The sequence below is a fragment of the Fringilla coelebs genome (genome assembly GCF_963513975.1).
Source record: "Fringilla coelebs genome assembly, chromosome: 1".
NCBI lineage: Eukaryota > Metazoa > Chordata > Aves > Passeriformes > Fringillidae > Fringilla > Fringilla coelebs.
The window spans coordinates 47451419-47476025 of NC_140028.1; the positions used below are offsets into that span (position 1 = coordinate 47451419).

At 40.6% G+C, this 24607-nt stretch overlaps 1 protein-coding gene across 5 annotated transcripts in view; it reads left to right on the forward strand.

The window, feature by feature from the left end:
* ZNF521 (zinc finger protein 521) overlaps positions 1-23297 on the forward strand; it is a gene marked incomplete at its 5' end in the record, with an annotated part of 229435 nt that extends 206138 nt beyond the window's left edge. For all 5 annotated transcript variants that reach the window (XM_084222709.1, XM_084222705.1, XM_084222706.1 and 2 more), the window contains one exon: positions 22514-23297. In XM_084222709.1, the coding sequence (XP_084078835.1) occupies positions 22514-22543 (30 nt within the window). In that variant the 3' untranslated portion in view covers positions 22544-23297. The remainder of the gene's footprint in view (positions 1-22513) is intronic.
* Positions 23298-24607: the final 1310 nt, after the last annotated feature.

Consider the following 24607-nt stretch of genomic DNA (forward strand, 5'->3'; position numbering starts at 1 on the left):
CTTGTCTCTGATAAGGAGTAACCATTTCTTTAGTATTTACAGTGCTAGTATTAATTCCACAGAATCAGAATGATTTGGGTTGGAAGGGACATTAAAGATCATCTGGTTCCAACCCCCTGCTATGGGCAGGGACAGCTTCCATAAGACCAGGTTGCTCAAAGCCCCATCCAACCTGGCCAGGGACACAACATATTGTGGTGTTTTTGGGGAGGAATGAGGTACCCTTGTGGGGTGTTAACCAAAGTGAATGAATGAATTCACTTTAGTTTTATGCAGATGTGCTGGATCAGAGAGGTACTGATATCTGATAGAACTGATGAATAATTGTATGTTTTTTTCAGTGTTTTATCAGTGATGATAGTTAGTATTCAATATGATGCTAGCCAAAATTACATGATCTCAGCACCATTTTGCCCAGAACAAAAATGATATCTCTTTTTGGTGAATTAGGACATTTCCTTAACTTCTTGTGACTAATAATTAGTTGCCCCTGGGGTAGTTAAGTGTCCCCACTTTAGAAACATGAAAACTAGGGCAAGAAATAATTGGATCAGCAGTTGCTTCTCATCCTGTTCAAAAGGGACCTGGCCTCAGTGATTCACGCCCTTGCTGCTTCCCATCTGGACTCCATCAGCACAGAATACCTGGGCATGGAGCCATCAGCCTGTAGGACGTTCCAGCTAATACAGAGAGCTGCAGCACTGGCCCTCAGTAGCAAAGGAGACCAGGAGCATATTCAATCAGCTCTCTTGCTGTCTATACTGCCTTCCTACATGTTTGTCCAGTTGTGTTCTAAGACTCAGTCCTTGATTTTCTTGGTGGAGTGGGTCAAGCACATCTCAGACATGACCTGAGAAGTTCTTCCCATTTGGAAACAATGTGGTTGTTGACAAAGTTCTGTTTCGTGAGCAGAACTTCTATCAAAGAGCTGGAGATTTTTCCTCAGAAGCTAGAACTTCCTCACAGACTGGCCTGTGAGAGCATGGAACAGACTTCCACAGCAGTTAAGTATTATGACAGATGTCCTCAGCTTAGGCTTCTAAGAGCGGGATGCACCTACATGTGCCAAAGGCTCCCTCGTCTCATACAAACATATACCTGTATGTAGATTTCTAAACCTTCCCCCAAATCCCAACCCACAGCAACAGAGCTCTACCAGAACAAAATACACAGCTCCTTCCCCAGGGAAAGAGGATGAAAGAAAGAATGAAGTACTCATAGCAGATGTTACTCATGTCGCTTCAAACAGCAGGAGAACATTCTTAGCTCCCAGTACAAGCCGCTGAAACAAAGCAGGACAGAGGCAGTACAGAAGAATCTGTGGAAGTTTTATGTAGCTTAATGTGAGTCCTTCTCTGGATTTCCAGTTTTACCATTTTCTTGTTCCAAGGTTAGCACTGTTGAAACTAATCTTCTAGTTTCTTCCTCTCTGCTTTAAGGGTTAAACTTTCTAAAGATCTCAGCATTGAAAAATGCTCCCAAAAACTCAACATTTTAAAACAGCCTTTAAAATACCCTTGACCTGAGCTGGAGCAGAACTAAGCAAGCTCTAGGCTATTTCAAGAACTAAAGGCTTGACTGAGACCTTTAGTGGAGACAGTGGCAGAGCTGGGATTCAAACACTATGTTCTCTCATTTGGGGGTCAGCTAGAGAAAACTGCTAATTAACCTGGGCTGGAGTTGTCTCCTTGTGGCAGAGGCCTTCTGGGGCCAGCTGGGAAAGAGGTCGGTGTAGGAATAGCATCAGCCATAGCAGCAGTGGCACAGCTACCTCCATCTAGGATTGTTTTGCCAAGGCCCCCACAGTAGTTGAGTCTGTGTACCATGTAGGTCCCAACAGCAGGGGAGACCGTGAATAATTTATGCTCTTTACACAAAAACAGGCACAAAACTTTTAAACCTGCAGGATGTTTTCTTCACACAGAAAAGGCCTCAAAACATTTTTTTAAGAGAAATCGGAGATTAGTTTTGGCATTTCTAGGTCCCCAAGCTCTTAGGGTGAGGAGTGGAGCATAGATGCTGGCTTTCTAGGCCCCAAAGGCCAGGAGCCAGCAGGGAATAACTTTGTCAGCTCTTCTTAAAAGAAGCCTACCTGGAATCCAATTAACAGTCAAAGCTTTAGGCCAGCATTTTCAAACTCAGTGGCCTATTTCTGAGAGGGTGCTGAGCACCTCCAGCTGCAGATAAGGCCAGGGCAAGATGCTGGTGCTGGGTACATCAAGAAATCAGGTCAAAAATGCCTGAAGTTAGGAACCTTGATAAAAGCATAGGTGCTGAGCAGCCACAGCCTCGTTTAAAGTTTCAACAAAACACTTTTGATGCCTAAATACAGGCATCACATTCATTAATGTTGGCCCTAGTTCTTAGCAGGCAGTCAGGTTGCTGCTCTCAGAGCAAATACCTAGGAGTCAGAAGAGCTGGATTCATTTGTAAGGTCCGGTACTACCTTGCTCCACATAGCCATGCATGCTCTCCATCTTGTGAGTGAGGATGATGATAATAATACGTGTTCTAAAGATACTAGGTTTGTAATTAATGTTTGTGTTTTAGGGGACTAGGCTGAGCTGCATGCATTGCTAGTTTACTTTTTTTCCTGGGCCCTTACTGTGCATTCTGTTTCAGAATAGATATGTGTGCGCCAGTATGCGCACATCTTTCCATGTCTTTCAAGATTTAAAAAATTCAGACTTGTGTTCCTGAGATTTGAGACTTTTTTCCCCCTAGAAGGGAGAATTATTTTCTTTGCAAATTTTCTCAAAAAGGCAATCAAGAGAAGCACAGTGGAGGCACTCATGCATTAGCTCTTTAAGGACATACCTTCTAAGTGTTTCCCCTGCAAGTCTTTTGCTTCAATGTCAAACAAAGTTTAAATACAAAAAGAGATTCTTTGAATTCCCTTCCAGTGCCCCTTCCCTCCTGGGGACTGAGGGGTGTTATGGCCACATTAGGTTTTCATGCAGTAATTCTTTTCTAAATAAGAAATTTCCAGGTTTGGAGCTTGTGAGTTCACCCGCCTTTGATTGGCCTATTCAAATGTAAACATTCCCTGTGGGTACTTCATTAGTTCATGAATATTTATAGCGCATTGCAAAGCCCACCAAGCCCAAAGAGCCAGAATTTTTCAGGGACCATTTTGATTTCACTAAATAGTGTTTGTCAAAGATGAGCTTAATATTAATGTGTCTTATTTGTCTCCACATACTTTGTATATGAGTAACTCTGCATACCATAGTCAGCCTGTGAAATTTTCTATAGTCTTTCCTCTAAATAAGGAGGAAACAATATGTTCACAACATCCCTTATACATTCCCTGTGAGAACATTCCTTAAATTTCTGGAGCAATTGAATCACAATTATGGGGGTTTTTTTTCAGATGCTTGAGTAATATTATTGATGAAAATACAGAATTAATTGGCAAAGTACAGCACTTAAGTGATGGATATTACATTTAAATACACATTTTAATATTGAAAAGAAATTTAGACTTAAGGAACAATAAAATGATAAATAACTGAAAACTAAATATACTGTCCTGGATGATACTCATAAAATTCAAAAATAAGCAAAAATTTATATTCCTTCTCTTTCTAGGGGACAGAGTCATACCCAAAGCATGTGTGCTTGAATATATATCCCTGTCTTGCCTACTTCTTCCTGTTTATATGCTTGTATGGCAGGATTCTTTCTGTAAAATATAAGTACCTATTAAAAAAAATAAGCGATGCATCTGTTCTCCAAACTGACTCATATGGTCTATATTAAATAGATTCTGCAGAATCAGGTAATATACTACAGTTTGTAATCCTTATGACTGCAAATCCTTATGACATGCAAAAATGTTAAATGAAGTTCGTGGTTTCCAGTCTGAAAGCAGCAAATGTTGTCTCTGAAATGTATCAGTGATGTTACATGTCAACATTAAAATCATAATTTCTGAGGTTTTTTTAGCAAATAGAACAGTGAGGTGTGCAAGATTTCAGCCTAAAGGAGCAAATCAAAAGTTGCTGCAGAAAGAAAAAGACACAGAAATGCAGAAGAAGAAGGGAACAAAAAGCAGAGGAGTAGAAGAGAAGCAGAAAGGAGATTATGGGACAAAGAAAGAAACAAGATAGAAATAATAGTGCTTGGGAAAGCAAACATTTTTTCTTCTGAGTGATGCTGGTAATAATGATAAGGCACTAGTAAAAATAAATCATGGTAATAATAAGGGGAAGTTCAGTTATTGCATAAAGGCCAGTTTCTACCCTCAGTCCTTACAGAAACCTCAGCGAACATCAGAGAGTCCTGTCATAGACTGAGGGCAGGGAAAGCAGTAAATGTATTCCCTGACCCACAGATAATCATTAGAAATGGAATTCTGCCCTTTGCAGAAAATGAGGTTTTATCATCTGTGCCCTGAATGTTTCAGCTTACACCTTGCCATTAGTCAGATCAGTTGGCACATACACCTGGAGTAAGCAGAAGAAATAAGCACTCTGTTTGCATGTGAATAATTTCCCTGGTAGATCAGTTCAGTTCTGTTAATTGTCCATCCATTAATTTCTTGCTAATGTAGTTGATATCGATGACTGATTTTCTGTGCTAAACAGGAAGCACCACTTCTTCATTCTAGGACACATTCCTTCCTACAACTGCCCTGCTGTTAGCTACCAGTAGCTGCCATTATATTATCTTTCATCTGGCCCAGAGCTGACAACAGATGGCCATCTCCGGGACTGCCATCAGTGTGACTTTATGAAGCATCCAGCTATGGTGTATTGAGGAGCTTCATGGCCAGTTCTGCAAATCTGATTTCCCTTCCCCCTACCCTGCTGCTGGCCCCCCTCACTCCATCTCCATGAATAAGCTCCTTATTCCTGGCTCCACTCTCCACTGGTCCTGTCATTTCCCAACGAGTGGTGGCACACGGTTATCACTGGACGTTTGCAGCTCGAGGTCTGCCCCCACTTCCCTCTGCAGCGTTGGCACAAGGTTGTTGTTGCTCCCAGCATCCTCATTCCTCCATGTTTTTGAAGTACCGAAGCATAGGCACAGGGGTTTGGTAGAAGCAAAACTGCTACCTCTTAAGATCTGTAGTTCAAACCTTATCTTCTTCCACCGCAGAGCACCTCCTCAAGCTTCAGGGTTTTTATATTTTTTGAAGTTCTACAAGACAGGCTGCCAAACCAGCATTGAGTATATTAAGTGTGAAAGAAGATAAAATATCGATCAGAGACCTAAAGTGGAGAAAAGTGTAAAATTCACTAGCATCCTGATTCCATTGACATGTTAGATCACTTGGAAAAGCTCTTTCAACTGTGTAGCTGCTGTTCATTTTGGAGAAAGATACATTGCTTGCTCTTGACAGAGTTTTCTAAAGCAAGGTACCTCCAGAGCCAACCCGTATTTTACAAGAAATTCACATTTGTGTCCTTTATTGTGATATTTGCAGCAAGTCTACAGCTAGTGAGAGTCTGCCCTCAAGCTAAAAAGGAGTAAGGCTCCATTGTTGGAGAGAGAGCAGCTGCCTGTGAAAGGCTGAGAGGTGGTAGGCAAGATGAATACTGCTTAAAAGCAATGCTTTGCCATGCTGTCATTTAGAACAGGAACACTGAGGATTTAAACAAAAGTGAAAGGCATGGTAAATGAATCCTTTAAAACTGGTCAAATTTTCAGCTGCCAAAAATAACAAGTTTTCTCCATTGATAGGTTCATTGAGTAGGAGGAAAGCTGGGAGGGGATGAATTCCCCTAGGGAGGAGGTGCAGATAGTTTGGGAAAACAAGGTGTGGTCAGTGATTCATAAAGACACTCCAGTAAACAGCAAACTTGGCTCAAAAGTAGGGCTTTTACTTTTTTTTTTTTCCTGCCTTTTGCTTTGCCTTTTTTTTTTCCTCTTTACTTTGTTTTTCCCTTTTTTTTTTTTTTTTTTTTTTTTTTGTGTGTGTGTGTGTGTGTAGGGGACAGGGTCAGAGCATCATTGGGCCACTCCATTCTAAACATGAGTGAAAAAGACTCTGGTGCAGAGCGGCTACACAACTGGAAGTGTACGATGCAAAAATGTCTATGTCCCCCACCTAGAAGAAACAGCTTTTAGGTTTAGCATTTCTACCTGTTATTGGAGTTGGTTTTGCCATGCTTTGATCAATCCAAGGCGTAAACATTTTGGATGGGAAAAGAGTGTAATTTTGCATGCTCTTGTGATTTTTTGTTTTTTTAAGTTGAGCTTCTTTTCTGTTCAAAGCTGAAATTGAGTGTCCTCCACCCTGTTAACAAAGGAAGAGAGAAAGAGATGATTCAGTTCTCATGAACCAATACTGCTGAGTTGCACACATTTCTACGGGCAGCTTTAGTTGTTTTTCTGGGCTGTTATAGCCTCGTTTTGCGGGAGAATCACTAGGCACAGTCACGGATCATGGGTGTGTAAGTTTGCTCGGGGATACGCTGTGTCAGTGTCTGCCTCCCCCCACACTTCCTGTGTGTAGATGTGTGCTGTGTAAGATAAAGAACCTGTGATATTGTTAAATATTAGCGGTGCATTTTGCTTGGCTTCGCATTTGTAAAGGTGAAAGGTGATTGTGCAGGAAAATGGAACAGTATATTTGCTGTGAGACAGGCACTAAGAACTCACTCCCATGCTCAGTTATAATTCATGACTGTACTGGTGGGAAGCCCTTATCCCTCTGTGGAGTTAATGCATCTCTACTGTAACCTGCTGAGAGCACCCTGTGTCCCCTCCCACCATCTGTGCATTCACTGGCGTGCTTTCTCTCTCCCCCTTTACTGTGAGATCTCTTGGTGTTAAAACTGTCACACTGCTAGTGCCTGGTAAAGGTGGCTTTATGATGTGTATTAATGCTGAATTGTCATTTAAGGGTGAGGAGGCAGGTAAAGGATATGTTACCATTTGTTTTAAGCTCTTGTTAGAAAATGCTGGGGAGCAAACAGACAGAAAGGTAGATTTTTCACTTCAAACAGCAAACAGCTTTGAACAGTACAGAGAAATTGTCACAGCTCAGGGTAAGAGCTGTTGATGGCAAATGCATATTTCTTCCCAATCTGAGCATATTTAACTGTTTCTTGGTACAGTCTCCATGTGAAGAGCTAAACCAACCACATTGTAAATTGAATAATATGTTATTTACCCATCAGCTGAATTTTATGTTCTCGAAATTGATCTACTCTTTTAGCTGAAAAGCCCTCTTGCAGGCTGCAAGTTGCTTCTTTGCTACCTGAGACTTGAAATTCATGTGACCAAGTGCTGTAAGCTAGTACAGTCTTAACTAAACAGGTAGTCTATGAAGATTTTTTATTATTATTATTGCTGTAAGGCACTGTCAGAAGACTGGTGAGGCTGTCTAGCTTCGAAAGAATTGCACTCAGCTCACAGAGATTTAGATGATGCTTTATCAACCTGGCACTTTACCACAACATTAAACTCGGAATATGGTTAAAAGACCATGTACTTGACTGTCACAGCAATATTAATTTGCAGTGTTTCACTGGATGTAATCTCATGTAGTCTGTTGTTTGTATTCCTTTAAAACTTATAAATCAAATCCAGACCTGGAATACCAGTGTATGAACTTAACAGATGTGCTGCCATAAGGGACCTGCTAGGTTATAAACTGCAGAAATGATCTTTTTCTATTTCAGATTTCTAGCTTATTCCAGGGAGATTTAGTAACCACAGAGGGAAGGTGGAAGGTCACGCGCTAGGACGGTAGCACCCACCCAGCACTTGACGTTGGGTGTAATTGTCAGGAAATCCACCTCTAATCATTTTATTATTCAGTTGTAGCATCCACCAAAGCTCCTGAGCAAAAGTAGGGCAAGAATGACTTCAGTAGCTCTGTGTCCAGGTTTTCTTAGGTGAAAGATCACTTTGAGATGACACAGCTGAGTAGTCAGGCTGAAATCCTAGTTGGTATTTTATTAATTTTGCACCAAGATAAATCTTGAAATTCTGACAAACTCCATGACAGGTGAAATTCCTTCTTGCAGAATCTGCTCAGCAAGAGGCTGCTCATTTCGTTCTGTTCAGAGGCAGGCAACAGGAGGGCAGCTTTATAATCAGCCCTCAAAGGAGCCCTGGCCGCCCCAGAGCCTTGGACTGATTGAATAACTCCTGGGCCTCTTCCCCTAGGCCTCCATCAGCAGGGGTCCTGTGGAAAGCAATCTCCCGCAGACTGGCACTGAAGTGAGCTTTAAACTACTATTTTCTGCTCTCCAGAGGAGCCTGGAGTACTAAAAGATAGATGGACTGCAGATATTTTATGAGAAACTGTCAGAAGAAGAGCAGAGTAAATGTTTTTTTCCCTCCTTCGAGTCACACGCTGCATCACTGTAGAATTTTTCCCAGAATCTTTTACACTGAAAGTTTGAAATTAATTGGTTGCTAACCTTAATTTCCCCCCTCCCTCTTATTTTTCTTTTTTTCCCCTTCCCTCTTTTTCTTCTTCTCTTTTTTTTTCCCCCTTAAATATTCACTCGGAGGCCCTTTGCTTAACCACAGTTGCAGAAAATCAGTACCATTTGCACTGAAATATTTATAATGACAGAATGAAAAATTGGATTCATTTTCTGGCCTGTAGCCGAACAGTCTGCAACTTTGCACAGCATTGTTTAGCATCTCTCATTCCTTCCTTTCATTGGGGTCCTTTTCAGAGACACACACACACACACACACACACACACACACACACACACACACACTCGTGCTGCCCATGCTTCAGAGGAATGTTTAGCAAAACACAGAGCCATTTGTAATCTCAGCCTTGAGAAAACAACTTGTCTCTAACCTTGCCACCATCTGGGGGGGAGGAAGCAAAGGGGGAGGTCCCCAGGAAACGCGTGGAATTCCTCTTACAGGAGAGATTATGGAGAGTGACATGCAGTAATCTGTCCTCTGCATTGAAGCAGTGTACGGCTAGCATTCTGCAAGTTGCTTTGGTGTGCTGCAGGTTTGGCAGGGTGGACTCAGTGCCAGGCTGGATAGCAGGATCTTTCCAGAAAACCCTGTTCTGCCACCAGTTCCCTCCGTGGCCTTGAGAAACTCATTTGCCCACAAAGGAGGAGGTTGTCAAAAGCTCCCTTTTGTGCCTGAGCAGAGACTGTAAAAATGCCCTGTGCTTCTTTGCACCTCCAGAAAACAGAAGATGCTGGAACTGAACATATTTACTTCCCTTGAAGCAATGGTGTGAAGGTGAAGTGGTTGATGTTTGCAAAGAGCTTTGAAAATGAAAGTGCAGATCCTCAGGCTCCAATTTGCATCCCCTGCCAGTATAAAAGGTACCTTAGTCAGACAGCCAAGGATTCCCTCAGTACACAGCAAATCCTGTTTATTTTTCAGGCTGGTTCTGTATCACTCCCTTTTGGTCCTCACAGGCATGTCTCAGACTCCAATGAATTCCAGGGATTTTTAATTGGTATAACAATCCCATGGGGCTATTATGAGCTGGCATAAGTTTGGGCAGTGTTAGGAATGCTTTAACATGCATTGAGGACTATGGTAGCCCATGATTTGAATGGTTAGGCTACATGGATTTACAATAACATGCAGTGAACACGTAGGAATTAATCTGAAAATGCACACAGTTTAGCAGAGAATTGTAAGTCTCTACAGATGTCAGAGTCTTGTGCAGAACTTAATAGGGAAATACATGTGTGAAAAGAGGTATTTCAAAAACCCTTAGAAATTACTCTCTGGTGAGTTTGTAGATTGCCTTGACAATGCAGTTGTTTCTGGAAAAACAAGGCCTGTGGCCAAAATCTTAATTTCTAATGCCTAAAAAGAGACTTTTTGAGACAACACTGGGTCCCCCAAGGAAGTGGGCTATATGCAGGGGTGGATTCTGCAAGGTGCTGAGAATCTCCTGAAAATGCAGGTGACAGAAATTGCCTGTCAAGGTCCAAAAATGTTGTCTTGCTAACTTCACCCTTATCAAATTTATGACATAGCTCTATTGCTGACAGCAGGTGTCTGTGTATACTACTAAATTCTGATCTTTCAGTTCTACATCACTCATCTAAGCAGAAACTTTTTATTTCTTTGCTTTCTTCTGTAAAAGCTTCTTGATGCTGGCTCCCCCTCAACGCTCTCAGGAGCAGAGGCTGAGCAGGTGTGCCTAGAAGGAGTAGGAAGGAGTGGACATCTGCTGTAGGCGCCAGTATGGCTCAGCTAACGTGGCACAGCATTCTGTGATTTGCGAGCAACACACAGTTCTTATCATTCAAAGTTTCTTAGGAACTTGCAGATTTGTCTTTTTCACCGTGTTTCCCAAGCTACTTTGACAGGTCAGCCTGAAGTGATGAGCGTTCTGACACAAACTGCGTCGTGTCTTAGAAACTTTGCCTGCAGTTGTTTTACTTTAGTATCGCTTTGATTTGAAAAGGAACTTTGTACAAAGTGATGTGGTTTTAGGATATAACAAAAAAAAATCCAATATGCATGTATTACAGACATTTCTATAATTTCTCGCTTATCCCTTATTATTGCTTTCTGATTTTCTTTTTTCTTCATGTATATAAATGAAGAACAGTATAATTTTTGTAATTTTTATCAGTTACTGAGAGTCAAAACTAATAGAGATGAGAAAGAATGTGAGCTTTAAATGCAAAGATTAAATATGTTTTTAAACTGCTACTTTGAAAGCAAATTGCCCTGACTATTTAATCACAGTTTAAGGAGGTCACAGACCCAGAGTAGGCTCTTTCAAATCCAGAAGTCTTTCTCTGTTTGAGCTGACCAAGACACAAATATACAGGTGTGTAATATTCCTTAGGATGCTAAAAAGATTTATGGGGACAATAGACTAGAGACCACAGTGAAATGGCAGTACAGATGGAATGGTGCAGAATTGTTACTGAACAACAGGGACTGTAAGAGTAGCCAACAAACAAATGTTTTATCTCACTGTTGAAGAAACTACCTTTCTAAGAAAGCTGTTTTCTCTGCGGTCCTGAACTGCTGTGTGGGTTTTTGTTTGGAGTGCCTGTCTGTTTACTAAAGTTATTAGTTTATAAATTTTGCCATGGTAAAGTAACTGTGAGAGCTTTAAATTAGAATAAGTGCCACTTCTGTGTGGCAGGTTCCTTTGAGGGCTTATTAGAAAGCAGGCCTCCTGTTGCCTGCCCCTTTATGCATGGCACTATTGCTGTGGGTACTTGTTTATAGCTAACTTTTGAATTCATGTAAATGTACACTGTGGTATGATGAATTGCCCTCCAATTGCAAAGATTTTGCTTTTTATTTTTTTTTTTCTGGGTTCAAGCTAATACTTTAAAGGGTTTTTTTTATTAGGTGGGTTTTGTTTTGATGAATTAAAATTTATTTGGAGTAGCAAATTACATAAGATTGTGAGGGTTATAGATTAGCCTCACCATAGCTACAGCACATCTTTTTGTGAAGGAATTAAAGTTCTCTGTTTCAGATACCTTGGCACTAAATGTAGACAGCAAATGAGTGCTGTCTCCAATTATTTTCCTCGTAAACATGATTCTTTTCACTCAATCCAAAGATTGCCACACTAAAACCAGTCCTAATGGGCAAGGAGGGGTGAAAGCAGCAGCTGCAGGAGGCTGGATCCCCTAGCAGGAGATAGCAAGGAGACAGGAGTACCCAGCACCACAATCCAAAGCCAGAGGTGAGGGGTGGGGGCATTTCTTCAACTGTCAGTACTGGGTCAAGACAGGACCTAATGACATGTCTGACTTGCAACGTGTCACCGGCCAGCTGTCTGACAGGAAACAGAATGACCAACCTCAGAGAATGACATTTGCTAGGAGGATACCTCATCTCTCACAGGGAGGAAGGGAAAAGGCATGAAAGGATGGTTCTTTGTGTGGTACTTCTTATTTGGGGGAGAAGTATTACATTGTAGGAATTGGACTTCACTGCCTTCCCCATTTTTTAAGGTTCTGTAAACAGGAGAAAGTGAGAGTAAAATTCCTGCCATTTAGCTGTGGTCACATTTCACACTTCTTTTACACAAATGCAATTGAAATAAACCAAATGAGAAAACAGAAGACAATAGAGAATCCAAACTGCATTTTACAACCAACAACCACAATGACAAACAAGAAATTTTCTTGTCCTGGTACCACATGTTAGTAAATGCTTCAGATTTATTGATTTACAGTGTGTGTCCTCACAAAATTTAGAGAATGACTTTGTTATAAAGGACAAAAAAAACGTTCTGGTCTCTCTAAAAGTTACCTTTAAAACATGGAGTTTCTTAGACTTAAAAGGGGGAAACTCAGATGAGGTTGCTCTAAGAACAAAACATTTCAACATAGGGTTCTTAACTGTCTAACTAATCACCAGCTATGAAGGGATAAAAATTCTCCTTAGTTTCCTTTCTAAGAAGTAGATTTGTAATTCACATGCGCACAAAGTCTGCCACATAAGCGCTGTCCCAGCTCCTGCTATTCCTGGTTTGAAGAGCTGTAGGAATAAGGACTGTAAGATGTCCAAGATGGGCTGGCACAGTAACTGGTTGTGAAGGAAGTCAGAGCACAAAATCCATGGGGGCCTCTGCTTATCAGCTCAGAAATCCTTGGCTGTTACCATCAAATCTGCTCAATCTGGCTTGCCTTGCAAACTGTCTTGAAGGAAAAAGATGCACCAATGTGCAACAGAGTTTGGAGCTTTTAGAAGAGGAGGAGAGCTAGCAGAGCACCCTAGCTTTTCCTTTTCTATCCTACACAGTCTAAAATTGGCATACTATGGACAAGGGGACAAATTTCCATTTGCATTCCTGATTTCAGGATCCAACATACGCTCCCATCCATTTCTGCATTCTCTTAACTGGTGTATGGATGGATGGATAGTTTCCAAATATGATTTTTCACATGTTAAAGGAAAGTTTGCTGATTTTAAAACTGGGCTTGTTCAGGGTTTGCTTTCAGCTAAGCAAAAATGTTGGCCACTGTGAGTTAATCTTGGGCTCATCCACAACCTCCAGTGTGCCAGGTGCTGTTGTACAAGGCCCCACACACCAGCTGGCAATGTGTGGAGAATCCAGATTCCAGGCTGTCCCCATGTCACCTGGTAAGCACAATACCCAGTGTTATGTCAGGGAGGTGGGGAGGTGAACTCGGCGATCGATAAAAGTGTGCGATGTGTCTGTCTGTGTAACATGAGTGCAGACAAGTAACAGCACTTTTCTTTCAGGCTGTATCAAGAAACTTGTAATTTCACTTGTAATTTTGTTCAAAGAGATTCTTGTACATGCACCTGTGGAAAACTGGAAAGTATCATTGTTTTAAAGGTTGCCCTTTGCATATAAATCACAGCTCTGTGTGCTTCCCCATTTTAATTGGGTGACCTTTTGAATCCTATGGACAGGAGCTTGAATTCTGGACTTGCAGGATGGTTGGAGATTTGAAATCAATTCATGTTTTAGCAATTACTCTGCTTAAAAGCACAGAACCCAAAATGGAAATTTGAGAAGAAGAATTCCCCTTGGAAAATTCCTTTTCGCAAGTCATAGAAAACTTCATTGCAGACCAAATAGATATGCGTAAAATCCACATTCATTTGTCAGTTTAATCCTTGAAAAGGATCAGGATTCATTGAGTATGAGAGAAAGAGGAGGAGTAAGGAACGTGTAATGTTTCCAACAGGACATTTTTGTGCAATTATCAGTTTAAGCTTCCATTATTTGTCACTAATTACTGCACTGAGCTGTTAAATATTTAGTAGTAGTTTGTTTAATTGGGTTTGACCTATAAAGGAATCTGTGCATAGCACAGCTCCAGTTCCAGGAGCCAGTTCCTCACTCACAGCTAGGCAAATTTGTATTCACATAAGATGATCACATATTGTCAGACAAAGGGGTTTGTTTTTGTTGTGCAGGTTTATTACCTCTCTCTCCCCCACAGATTTATTTGTCTTTAAGGTATCTGAAATCAGAGCACAAAGTAGAAATGCTGCCTGTGGATGTAAAAGGGGAGGTCAGTCAAACTTAAACTTGTTTACAGATGTTGTAGTTTAGAAAGCACCAGCATGATAAATTAAACATAACAAAGAAAAAAAATTAAAGCAGAGCAACAACTAGCCCGTGAACACGTGTCTTGTCAAAACACTGACTTAATCCCTGAATATCTTATTAGGCAGTATTGCCTATCAAGGCTTGGTGTCCCCTGTTACTCTGTTGTACAATAGCTGCAGACAAATCTGTATTTGTTCAACTTTGGGTTTGGCTTGCTGGGTCTGAGAGGGTGAAGAGACTTCTGGCTGTGGCCTCTGCAGAGGGTGTGCAAGAATCGATCAGTATATGAGCAATATTCACTTTGTTTTAGCCTGTCTGTATTCTTACTTGTTCCTGTCTTGAAACTCCCTTGATTTCAGCAGAGCTTTTCTTAATTTATACCAGGGTAACCATAACCATCATCTAAAGTAATAAGACTTTTGATATATTTCTCAGAAGTGCCTCTTTCTGCCTTTTTTGTTTCAGCTTTTATTCCCACTTAATGAACAATTTTCTTATTGGAGAAGAATGCTTGTGTATTAATTTCAAACATTTGCAGTATCAAAAAGGCCGTGTTTTCCTACAGACAAGACTTAGACCTGGATCCTGATTATCAGGGCAGCCCCTTTGCCATATAGAAGGTTTCTCAGTTTTGAAGAATTGTTGTGAATATGCTTTGACCGTTGCCCCCTCTCCCCATCGCTTTCTCTTTTACGGGGTAATGCACGCTCCTTTCCCGTGCAGCGGGAAATGGAAGACATTGTTGCAAGTTTCACTGCATTTCAATGAGCAGCAGACAGGGTGAGGCAGGCTTATGGGAGGCGATTGCCTGGCACCATAGGTTAAAACAGCCTTCGAGCTACTCTGATTTATGTCAGAGGCTTAGCTGGGAGCCCCCTGCCAACGCTCATAATGAGGAAGGTGCAAGGATGGTGAACAGGCATTGGTGTTTGTGTCTGTTCTCTTCTGCTGGCAATGATGAAAGTCTTATTTGCTGTTCCCAGGAATATATGTCATTCTTTTCCATACAACTAATCTGTGATATATGCACTCACATATAGTAATGAATCCAAAAGGAATCATTGACATTTTACTAGTGACTTACTGGAAGTCTCTGAAGAAAAATAGGTATCAGGGGCTTAAGTTTGGTTTGGGTTTGGTTTTAATTTTAAGTTTGCGTCCCTGAGAACATGCTCTTCAATTTGAGATTTTTTTACAGGTAGTTCTTCTCTGGCCCAGCTGGAAATGCTGAGTGGAAAAGCCAGAACACTGAGAGTTTTACATAAATATGATAAAGAATAAAATCTGATTAGCAGTCATGCTATTTCAGAAACATTAAGGCAATATCAAATCACATAGCTTAGGTGAATTAATTTATATGAATGACTGCAATTCAGTGTAGACTCTCCTAAATTATCATTGTCAACAGCGGTCAGCCATGTCCTAAGATGACCACTTAATTGGCAAACATGTCTGAGAACAGACCTGATTCTCAAAGGCTGGTAAACATCAACTTGCCACACATAAATGGTATTTATGGGAACACAGATTCTCTTGGGATTTGTCCCCTTCCTTGTTGTGGAAATAGCTCTGGTTTAGTACAGATCAATTTTCTTGGGAATCTGAAATTTCAGAGACTGTATTTTGTTAAGTCTGTGCTGGTGAGCAAACTTGGCCTGGATGATTCTCTACTTTAGTGTATTTATAAATTCATTGTTAGTCCTCCTGCTCTGCCAGCTGCACTAAGTACTGGAGGTGCTGGTGGCAGACACATTTTGCCTGGACTTTTTCTGTTCTCTCCAGAACTTCCAAGTCTCCATTCAGTCTCCTACTTTTCACCTATGAAAAACTGTTAGACATCATCTCTTTTCTATCTCCCTCATTCAGTCCGCATAAGTGTGACCACTGAAATATGAATGTATATTAGTGTCAGAAGCATTGTAATTCATGGGGAGAAACACATCAGAAATATTTGTTAGTTCTGACATTTCAGATACTGTAATTCAAGTTAATTTCTTGTAGTTAAGGTTTTATGAAAGGAAGGGTGGGTGGGGTCTGAGAGGGGAAATAATCGCTCATTTGTTAATGAGCTTCAACTGAAGCTGCTATTTTTGTATTTCACATATATGAAAAAGACAGAAATGTTTACAATCTGAATGTCCGTAGTTGCTCTGTCAGTACAATTAAGGATTATAGAATCAGAGAATGAGCCTGGATATGACCCTAATGTTCAATTAATTCATTTGGTGGAGTGCACTACAGAAGTCATTACCCTTAGTACAGAAACCCCAGATCCCACCTATACTTTTTTTTTTACCTATACAGCAATTGAGCTTTAGAAACCCACATAACTGAATATTCTTAATGGCTTGCAGCAGCAGTAGAGCTAGTGCCATAATTTGTTGGGGCATTGAAAGTAAGTTTACTGCTTTCAGATGATTCAAAATGGCCCAGATATTCTACTGAAACCAGCTCCTAACTATGCAGATTTGGTTTCATGTCTGATTTGGGGTTGGCTGAGCCTCTTCCTCTCCTGGGATGAACATCAGGAAAAAAATACTAACCCTGAGGTCTGTGAAACTGTGAAATAGTCTCCCAGGAGGAGCATTGGAAGCTCTAATTAAAATTGGACTGGGCAAAACACTTGAAATTACACTATAGGCAATAATCCAACACTGGCAAGATGGGTGGAGAAAACGCCCTAATGGGTCTTTTCTGTCTTTAAATTGTATGAATTCTTGTTCTTCTCTTTTATAATGCTATTTCACCTTTTTGTTTAATAGTGACATAGTGTCATCTAGAAGATATTATAAGACACTATTGTGAGCTGAGTGAGATGATGTTAAATGCCAAAAGAAAATGCAACAGTTTTTCTGCAGGTTCACAGTGATTATATGGAGATAGGAAAAGAGAAACTGACTGTAAGGAGAGACATGAGTGCTGTGGTTTTATCTGTAAGACAGTGGTGAATTCATTGCATGCCTGCAATATGCATGTTTATCATTTTGACATTTTGTTACATATTCTCTTCTTATGAAGAACAACCACATTCCACCAAATCTAACACAGGTGTGGGAAAGTCATTTATTCTAACTGTGTAGATCGCTCAGATTGCTGGAGACATCTTCTATCCCAGTGTTTCACATATCCCCGAAGACCCGGACTAAATAATATATTTTTACATCCTAATTTATAGTTTGTATTTAATCTCAGTATTGTACAAATCTAAGTAACTCATTGATTCAGTCCTTGAGTATAATCATATTACAGTTTACCAGGAAAGAATCCTTCAGCAATATAATGGGGCCTTGACAGGAAACTTTGTGCTGCAATATTGAAGCAGCACAAATCTGAAGACACAGTGTGAAAAATAACCTTTTGTGCTACCTTTTTTACAGTTTAGTCTGAATAAGTTTCATTTATTTGGTTTTGGTGTTACCACTTAATACTCCCCTTCCCTGCTCCCTCACCTTTCCATATGGTATAATATTCCAGCAGTGTCCAATACAGAGCTTTCTGCATGAGAGGTCATGGCAACCAGAATGAGTAATAGAGCATTGGACCAAAGTTCTGGAAACCATGTTGATCGTGTGCTAGGTTTTGCTAGGCTTGCCTTTCCACAGGCCTTTCTTTCTTCCCCTTTGGTTCTGGAAAATCCAACATCCTCTTCTTAGCTGCAGACAGTTTGAAAAGTGTGGTGCAGGATAAGAAGTTGGAATAAAAAAAGAAGGGAAGAGAAGCAGAAAATCTTGATTAGAAAGTATAATTTAATAGAACGTGTATTGAACCAAATGTATTGATTAATGTGGTAGATATAGTACTTATATTGATTCAAACTAGAGATTTAGTACTAAAAGCTGTAAGCCAAAAAGCTGTTGCAGATTGCTACAAAAGTCAGTTTAATGCTGTCCTTGAGAATGCCTTCACAAAGAAATTCTTCTAATGTTTGAGGAGTAGGTAGAATGCGGTATATGTCAGTTTGATCCCGGAGGGTTTTATTTTGTACTCTAATAGCTGTTACGAGCCTACATTATATCCAAGGAGTAATTTTCCTTAGGGGTGCCCAGCTCGCTTTGTGTCAATATTCTAGCATTTTAAGTCACGTACAGTATATGCTTCTGGGAACAGTGCAGGAGCCAGCCAGACTCATAATGGTCTGCATTCATTAATAAAGGCAGAAGCTTCTGTCCCTCCATTGCCCACTACAGGGATGCCTCCCTGGTCTTCGGGGACCCGTACAGACACATTTAAAGAAAGCTTTATTTTGAGTGAGCAGGAGATGAAATGCAGGACTTGCAGGCATTTCCTAAGTCAGCTATATGCCCGAGCACAGGGGTGACCTTAATGGGTCAAAGAAGAATGCAGGTCAAAAGACTTATTATCCAGACTGTTGGAAACCAATTGCTTTTGTTAAAAAAAAGAGTAAATTGTAGCGCTTAAAGGTTGATAGTAATGTAGAGTTCTGTTTTACAACCTGGAGCTGGATTGCAGTGCAGTGGGGTGGATTTTTATTTTTTTGAATGCAAAGAAAATACAAGATGGTTTGTAATGTACACAGATAAAGGATTCCAGATAAGTGATAGCATGGAGGGTACCATAATTACTTAATCAGTGATGATTGATTACTCATGTTTGTGTTCTTGAACTAAGGAAAAAATAACACGCTGCTGTGGTACTGTTACCATCTGTTGAAATAATGCACCTACATTTCATCTTTATGCCTCTTCATGTGTACCCTCTTGGCACTGTTTGTCAGGTACAGCCACATCTTGGTTCATCTACTCATAAAATAGAGAAGTCCCATTTAAATTGAATGAAACCACAGTTCACATTAAGAATTCTAATGGGCCACTGAGTCTGTGGCTATCTGTGGGTATTTTTTTCTTCGTTAATTTTGATGCTGTGGGCAGGAACTTTTTGCTAGCTATTACTTCTCATGTTCCCTCTGAAACACAAAGGCATGCACCAAACAACAGGTATTATTCCCTCTTTTGTCTCCAGCCTTTCTGTGAAGAAACCTTTTTGAATTTGTTTGCCAAGGAGATTCTTCCAGACAGTATTATCCTGAAACTATTTGCGTATTTTTAAGTCCTTAACTCTAGCAACAGGGATATCTCAAAGCATTTTCATCCAGAAAAGTAGTGGCATGTAATTTTATAGTAGGTCACATTACAGTTGGGATTCTGGATCCAACTATCAAAAATAATTATTTCTAGGAATAGGGCAAATGCACTTAAAGAGTTTCTTTTGCTTGTGAAAAATACTGAATTCAGATTTTTCCAGGTAATATAACCTGTTTTCCAGGTAACACTGAGACATAGAAATTGGGGATGTAGGAGTTTTCCTGGCTTGTGTCTACATGATAACAAATACAGTGACACCCATACCCCTCCTACTTCCCCATTCCTTCATTCTGTGCAGACAAAGCTTGAATTTGTATTTGCAAACTAGTGTCTCTTCATGAGATCCCAGCCCTTGGAAATTGGAACACAGCTGTTGCTGAAGTCCAGGAAAGATTATATTGAGAAAAAATATTTTCCCCTTTCCATGGCTAAGCAGGAAATTGACATTTTTGCTTTGTAGGGAGACTACCACATAATTAAACAGATGTGCTAATGCACAATCAGATTTGGGGGAGCCAAAGGAGGGGAGCATATGATACCTCCTGTACTTCGCTAAATGACTTCTTTTTGGCAAGTGGAAGTGCCAACTGCTTGAAACTCAGGCAAACTAGTTGAAGTTTCTGGAGGAGGCGTGTTTCAGGCTTGTCTAGTGTGTCTTTAGTGAAGGGCAGAGTGCTCTCCGAGGCACACAGGGGAAATATTTTGCTCTCCCTGGGTGTGCCGCACTCCCATGGCCCTGCCACGTCCCTGCCGGCGGGAGCTCCAAATTCCGCTCTCCCTGCGTGTCTGATCTCCCACTGCCGGGGAGGCGGGAGCTCGCTGCAACACAAGGCAAAGAGACTAGCAGAGTCAAGATCTGCTGCGTGGATAATAGAGGAGAATTTTTGCCCTAAATTTTTAAACACAACACCCCTCATAAAAGCAACAACAGTTCATAACTGGGATTAATGTTTGCAATTTTCAGTCACTTAGACATGGGGTCTCCAATAGATGGCTTTTGGTAGAGAGGAATATGGCTCTCTGTAGGATTACAGAATTTTCCTCCTTTTCTTATGTCTCCCCTCCCATCCTTTGCCTGCTTGTCTTGTCAATGTTATGTTCCTGAAGTGCTTCCACTTTGTATTTTTTTGCAACTTATCTAAATAGGTATTCATCCCTAGTTCCTAACGTTTGGGGAGCTTTAATTACTTTGGAAACTGTGTTTTGTTTTGACTGTTTACAACACATATTGTTGCCTTTTTAAGGCCTAAACTGTTCAAAGCATTTCTTCTTGTTCCTATCCTGCCCTGTCTCATTCTTCTCTGCAATGCTTGTTTGGTTTTTTTCTATTATTTCTTCATTATCTCCAGAGAATCTCATTTTGCACCAGGGCACAGGAGTCAGGGACACTGAGAGCTGGGGCAAGTCAGTCCTTAATGCTGTGTTTTATTTTGTCTCCTTCGTATGTGGGCATTTTTATTTTTTAATCAAAAATGTCATTGCAGCCAGAGTTATGGCTGCAATTTTAAAACACCTTTTGACTGCTTCATATGCAACTGTTCATCCAGCTTCATACTGATTATGCATTTTTCACTTAGTGAAAAGAAATAAAAAATGGGCATGACTGACGTGCTTACTCTCAGTAGACTAGAAACAAAAGATCCCCCCCCCACCAAATATCTGTCTGCAATGTAACAATTGGTATATTACTTCACCTGCTCAGAAGGAGAGAAGAAAATCAGAATTCAGGCTGCCCACCACATTTAACTTGTCCTGTTGTTTCTAGGTACTGCCGGGTCTCCAATAAGCCTGTGGTGTTATGCTGTAAGTGCTGCAATAAATGGACACAACAGGATGACAAAAGGACTGACTGTCAGGCTTAACTCTTAATTTCCTTGCTTTTGTGCTTTAAAGTCAGAGCCCATTACCTGTGACCAGCCAACATTTTTGGCTACATCTATTGTTAGTGCTTTACAGCATTTTGAAATGATTTTATGGGAAGGATGAGGAACTAGATGAAATCAAATGGTGGAGTGTATTTTTTTAACACTCTTTGGCCTTGGACATTCTGGAATTCCTGCCATCAGCATTAAATCATTTTGTATTCACATCTGGAAATTGCATCTTTGAGTGTCACTGGGTCATTTTCCTTTAATCTTGAGAATGGCACTACATTAAAAATTCCTCAGTCTTACTGTAAGGTCCTTTCCTTGCCAAATGTCCCATGAACTATTATTTGTGTGCGTGCACGGTTTAGGGAAGAGTGAAGGAGGATGGGAGAGAGGATTTTTAGGCTGGTCTGCAGTCACGCTGTATTTCACATTCGTTTCACCGAGGCTGTTTTCATGTGCCCTTTCATGGTTGGCTCTGGAGGCTATGGTTCAGTAGATGTTCACTTTGTTGTAAATGATGACTGTCTTGTGGGAACAGGTTCATCCTAGAGTGCGTTAGCCCAAAGAGGTTTAAAGACAGATTAACTTAATAAAGTGGAGTGAAGGGTCTGGATGTGCTGGGAGCAAATCATGGGATGTGACACCCCTGCCCTCTGGGTCACTGGCCCAAATCTGGCCCCGATTACTAAGGGGAAAATTCATCACTAATCAGTGGCTGCCCTGTTGTCCAAGAAGTAGCATTCACAGACATTTTCTAGTTATCTGTGGATCCAGTGTGCACTGTAGAAAATTTAAGGTGTATTGGATTGGTCCCTTGCTCTTGGGTCAATGCTTTTGAAGGATCTGAGCCAGTACAAGCAGCACAATAGCATCTTTCTGAAAGTGGTCAGCTTGGTTTGAGGAGTAAGGAGGAAAGAGAGTGAAACTGGTGTTTGCTGCTTGATTACTTGTACAGGAAAGGAGAATTTAGGACTCCAAAGTCCATGGTGTGTTACTACACATAAGGCACTACATTCACCTGAAGAAAAATACCTGTGGGTTTTGGTGGCCAAAGGGCAAGCTGTGCCAGCCCCTCCTGTTTTCTCATGAGTCTCTGAGCTGTCTGGCAGAGTTTCTGTTACCGTATGGGGGAAATAGGTTTTACTGCAGGAGTGCATTTGAAGCAGTGCCGCAGTGTAGGAAGTACAGGCCAGTCAGCATAAGACTTATGGCAAATGCACTTCTCATTTATGCAATGCATAAACCATGAGCCATGTGTAAGCAGACACCAGGATCACTGACCTGGTCTGCAATTTCACTGGGGCAGGTCAGCCCACACCCTATCTGCAGAGAGTGTGTTGCCCATCTTGTGGCACATGTAAAGGATACTGGTGTGAAATAGCTGGGGAGAACTCCTCTCTTCCATAATTATGCTGTTTCTGGCTAGTTTAAACAAGGAGGGGTCAAGAATATTCTCTTTATCCAGTCCATCATTTTACAAGATATGTTGGGAAAATTGTTTTTGCATCCTTCTTTCACACAGAAATGCCTGTCCTGTGACTAAGTTGTTTCTTTTGTTTTTGTTGCAGAATCATACGATGACCCAGCACAGCAGTTAGTGCAAGGCCCGTCTCTTCCAGAGAATTCTTTGTGGCACAAAAAGGGAACACATTTTACTCTTTGCACGAAACTTTCATTGTTAATGTATATTATTCAGAATCATTGTATTGTACCATAAAACTTGTATTATCGAAACTGTTGGATGTTCATGTGTTTGAACTTTTGAGCACCGGATAGACTTCCTGTATATAAAGTGTTGCACATGTATTATGTTGTCTGATACTAAAATGGTCTTATAAAGACAAGTGGACTTGGGCCCTATTCAGGAAAGATACAAATAATAATAATACTGTGTGAGGAGAAAAAAATAGCTTAAGAAAAAATGTCATTTTCAAGGAGGAGGGAGAAAGTAATAGCTATGTTCCATTGCAGCTCTGTTTGGCCTCCCTTTCGTTTAAACTTCAGTCCAGAAATCTCTCTTTTGGTATACAAATGGATGAATCTAAGACTATTTTTTATTGCTGAAGATTCTTGCAAAAAATATGAAGAGACTCTTTCTCACAGAGCAGGAACCCACAGTTGAATAAGGCCCGTATATATATTTGTAAGCCTTGCGATATGACAGATAGCATTACCATATATGCAATAGTTGTTATGTAGTTTGTCAAAGAATTTTTTTTCCTGGATACCATTTGAAGCTTTGAGTGTTCAAGACTTTCCTTAATGATTTCACATGGCCAAATTCTTGAATCAGTTGAACTAACCTGTATGTTACTGTTATTAATGTTTACTCTGCGGTCTGAACCTGGAGATTACTGGAATTGTTTTCCAAAAGGAAATAAATTCAGTTTACCATTATGTGTGAGTGTGCTTTGTGTCTTGTCTTTTTCCTCAGAAAGTAGCATTATTATTACTGCTGTTATACTACCTAAAGAACCACCAAGATCTGGAATCCTATTGTATCAGGATCTGTACACTGCTCGGTAAAACAGGTTGTTTTTCTCAAAGGTAGGTGTTGAAATAAATGTAATTGTAGAAACAAATTTGCTGGCCCACTGAAAAGCAATGTGTGCTTGAGAGTGATATTCACTGTTTTCTGGGTTTATTTGTTTCTTTTATTTGTCTGTCTCAGCAATTTCATACTTAAACGCTTGACACGTTGGTAGCCAGAGGAGTCACCATGCATCTTGCATGTATAATTATCTGTAAATTTAAATGAAATATCACCTGGTGAGCTGGGTCTGGTGCTGATGAGAGGGAGCCACCACAGCGCTGGCCAGCAGTGCTATTAAGCTGACATCCCTGACCCTCTCCTCTGGCGTGGGTGGCAGAATTGGAGGTGGTGCTCCCTGCGGGGTGATGCTCACTGGCGCACGCCCCGGGGGGAGCTCTCACAGCACCTCACACCTTTGCTCAGGTCTGAATTGGCTCCTGACTGCAGTTTCAAGGAGACGAAAAAGGGGGATAAAAACTCTCCTTGCCTATACCACTGTCCCCCACTACTCCAGCTCACCTACAGAAGAGGCCAAAAAGCCATTCTCCAGCTATTCTACTATCTCATCCTACTGCTGGAATTCTAGTTTTATCCCATGAAAATCAGTGCTGCTGAAATACTGCCTTTAAACAGCCACATATCACAAGTCCAAATGTCTAGAACTGCTCACCTAGTGCTGTCAGGGTAGATATAAAGTGTGATTTCCAGTTTGCTGAGTGAAACAATTTGACTCTTTACAGATGGAGGACAGAGAGGAAAGAAGTAAAATCAGAAAGTGTCTGGCTACCAGATATTCCAAGAAAAAAATGTGTCATATTTAACACTCCAGCTTTGAAAATATTGTGCAGATTTTGCTAAATACAAGAAAGAAATTCCCAGGTTTTGTATGAATATCTCATTTGTGCTGACAAAAGGATAAATGCAGGCATGAATACATAAGGCTTGTAAAATGCCAGTTCTATTTATAAATCAGAAACTGTTCCCATTCTTATCCTCATTAATATATTACTCATCTCAGCCAAATTGAATGTGATGATATGTTCTTTATTTTTGACAGATACCTTAAAGGATATAAGGCATTTCAGCCTTCATGTGTGAAAGTGTGGCATATTGGTTAAGACTGAAAATA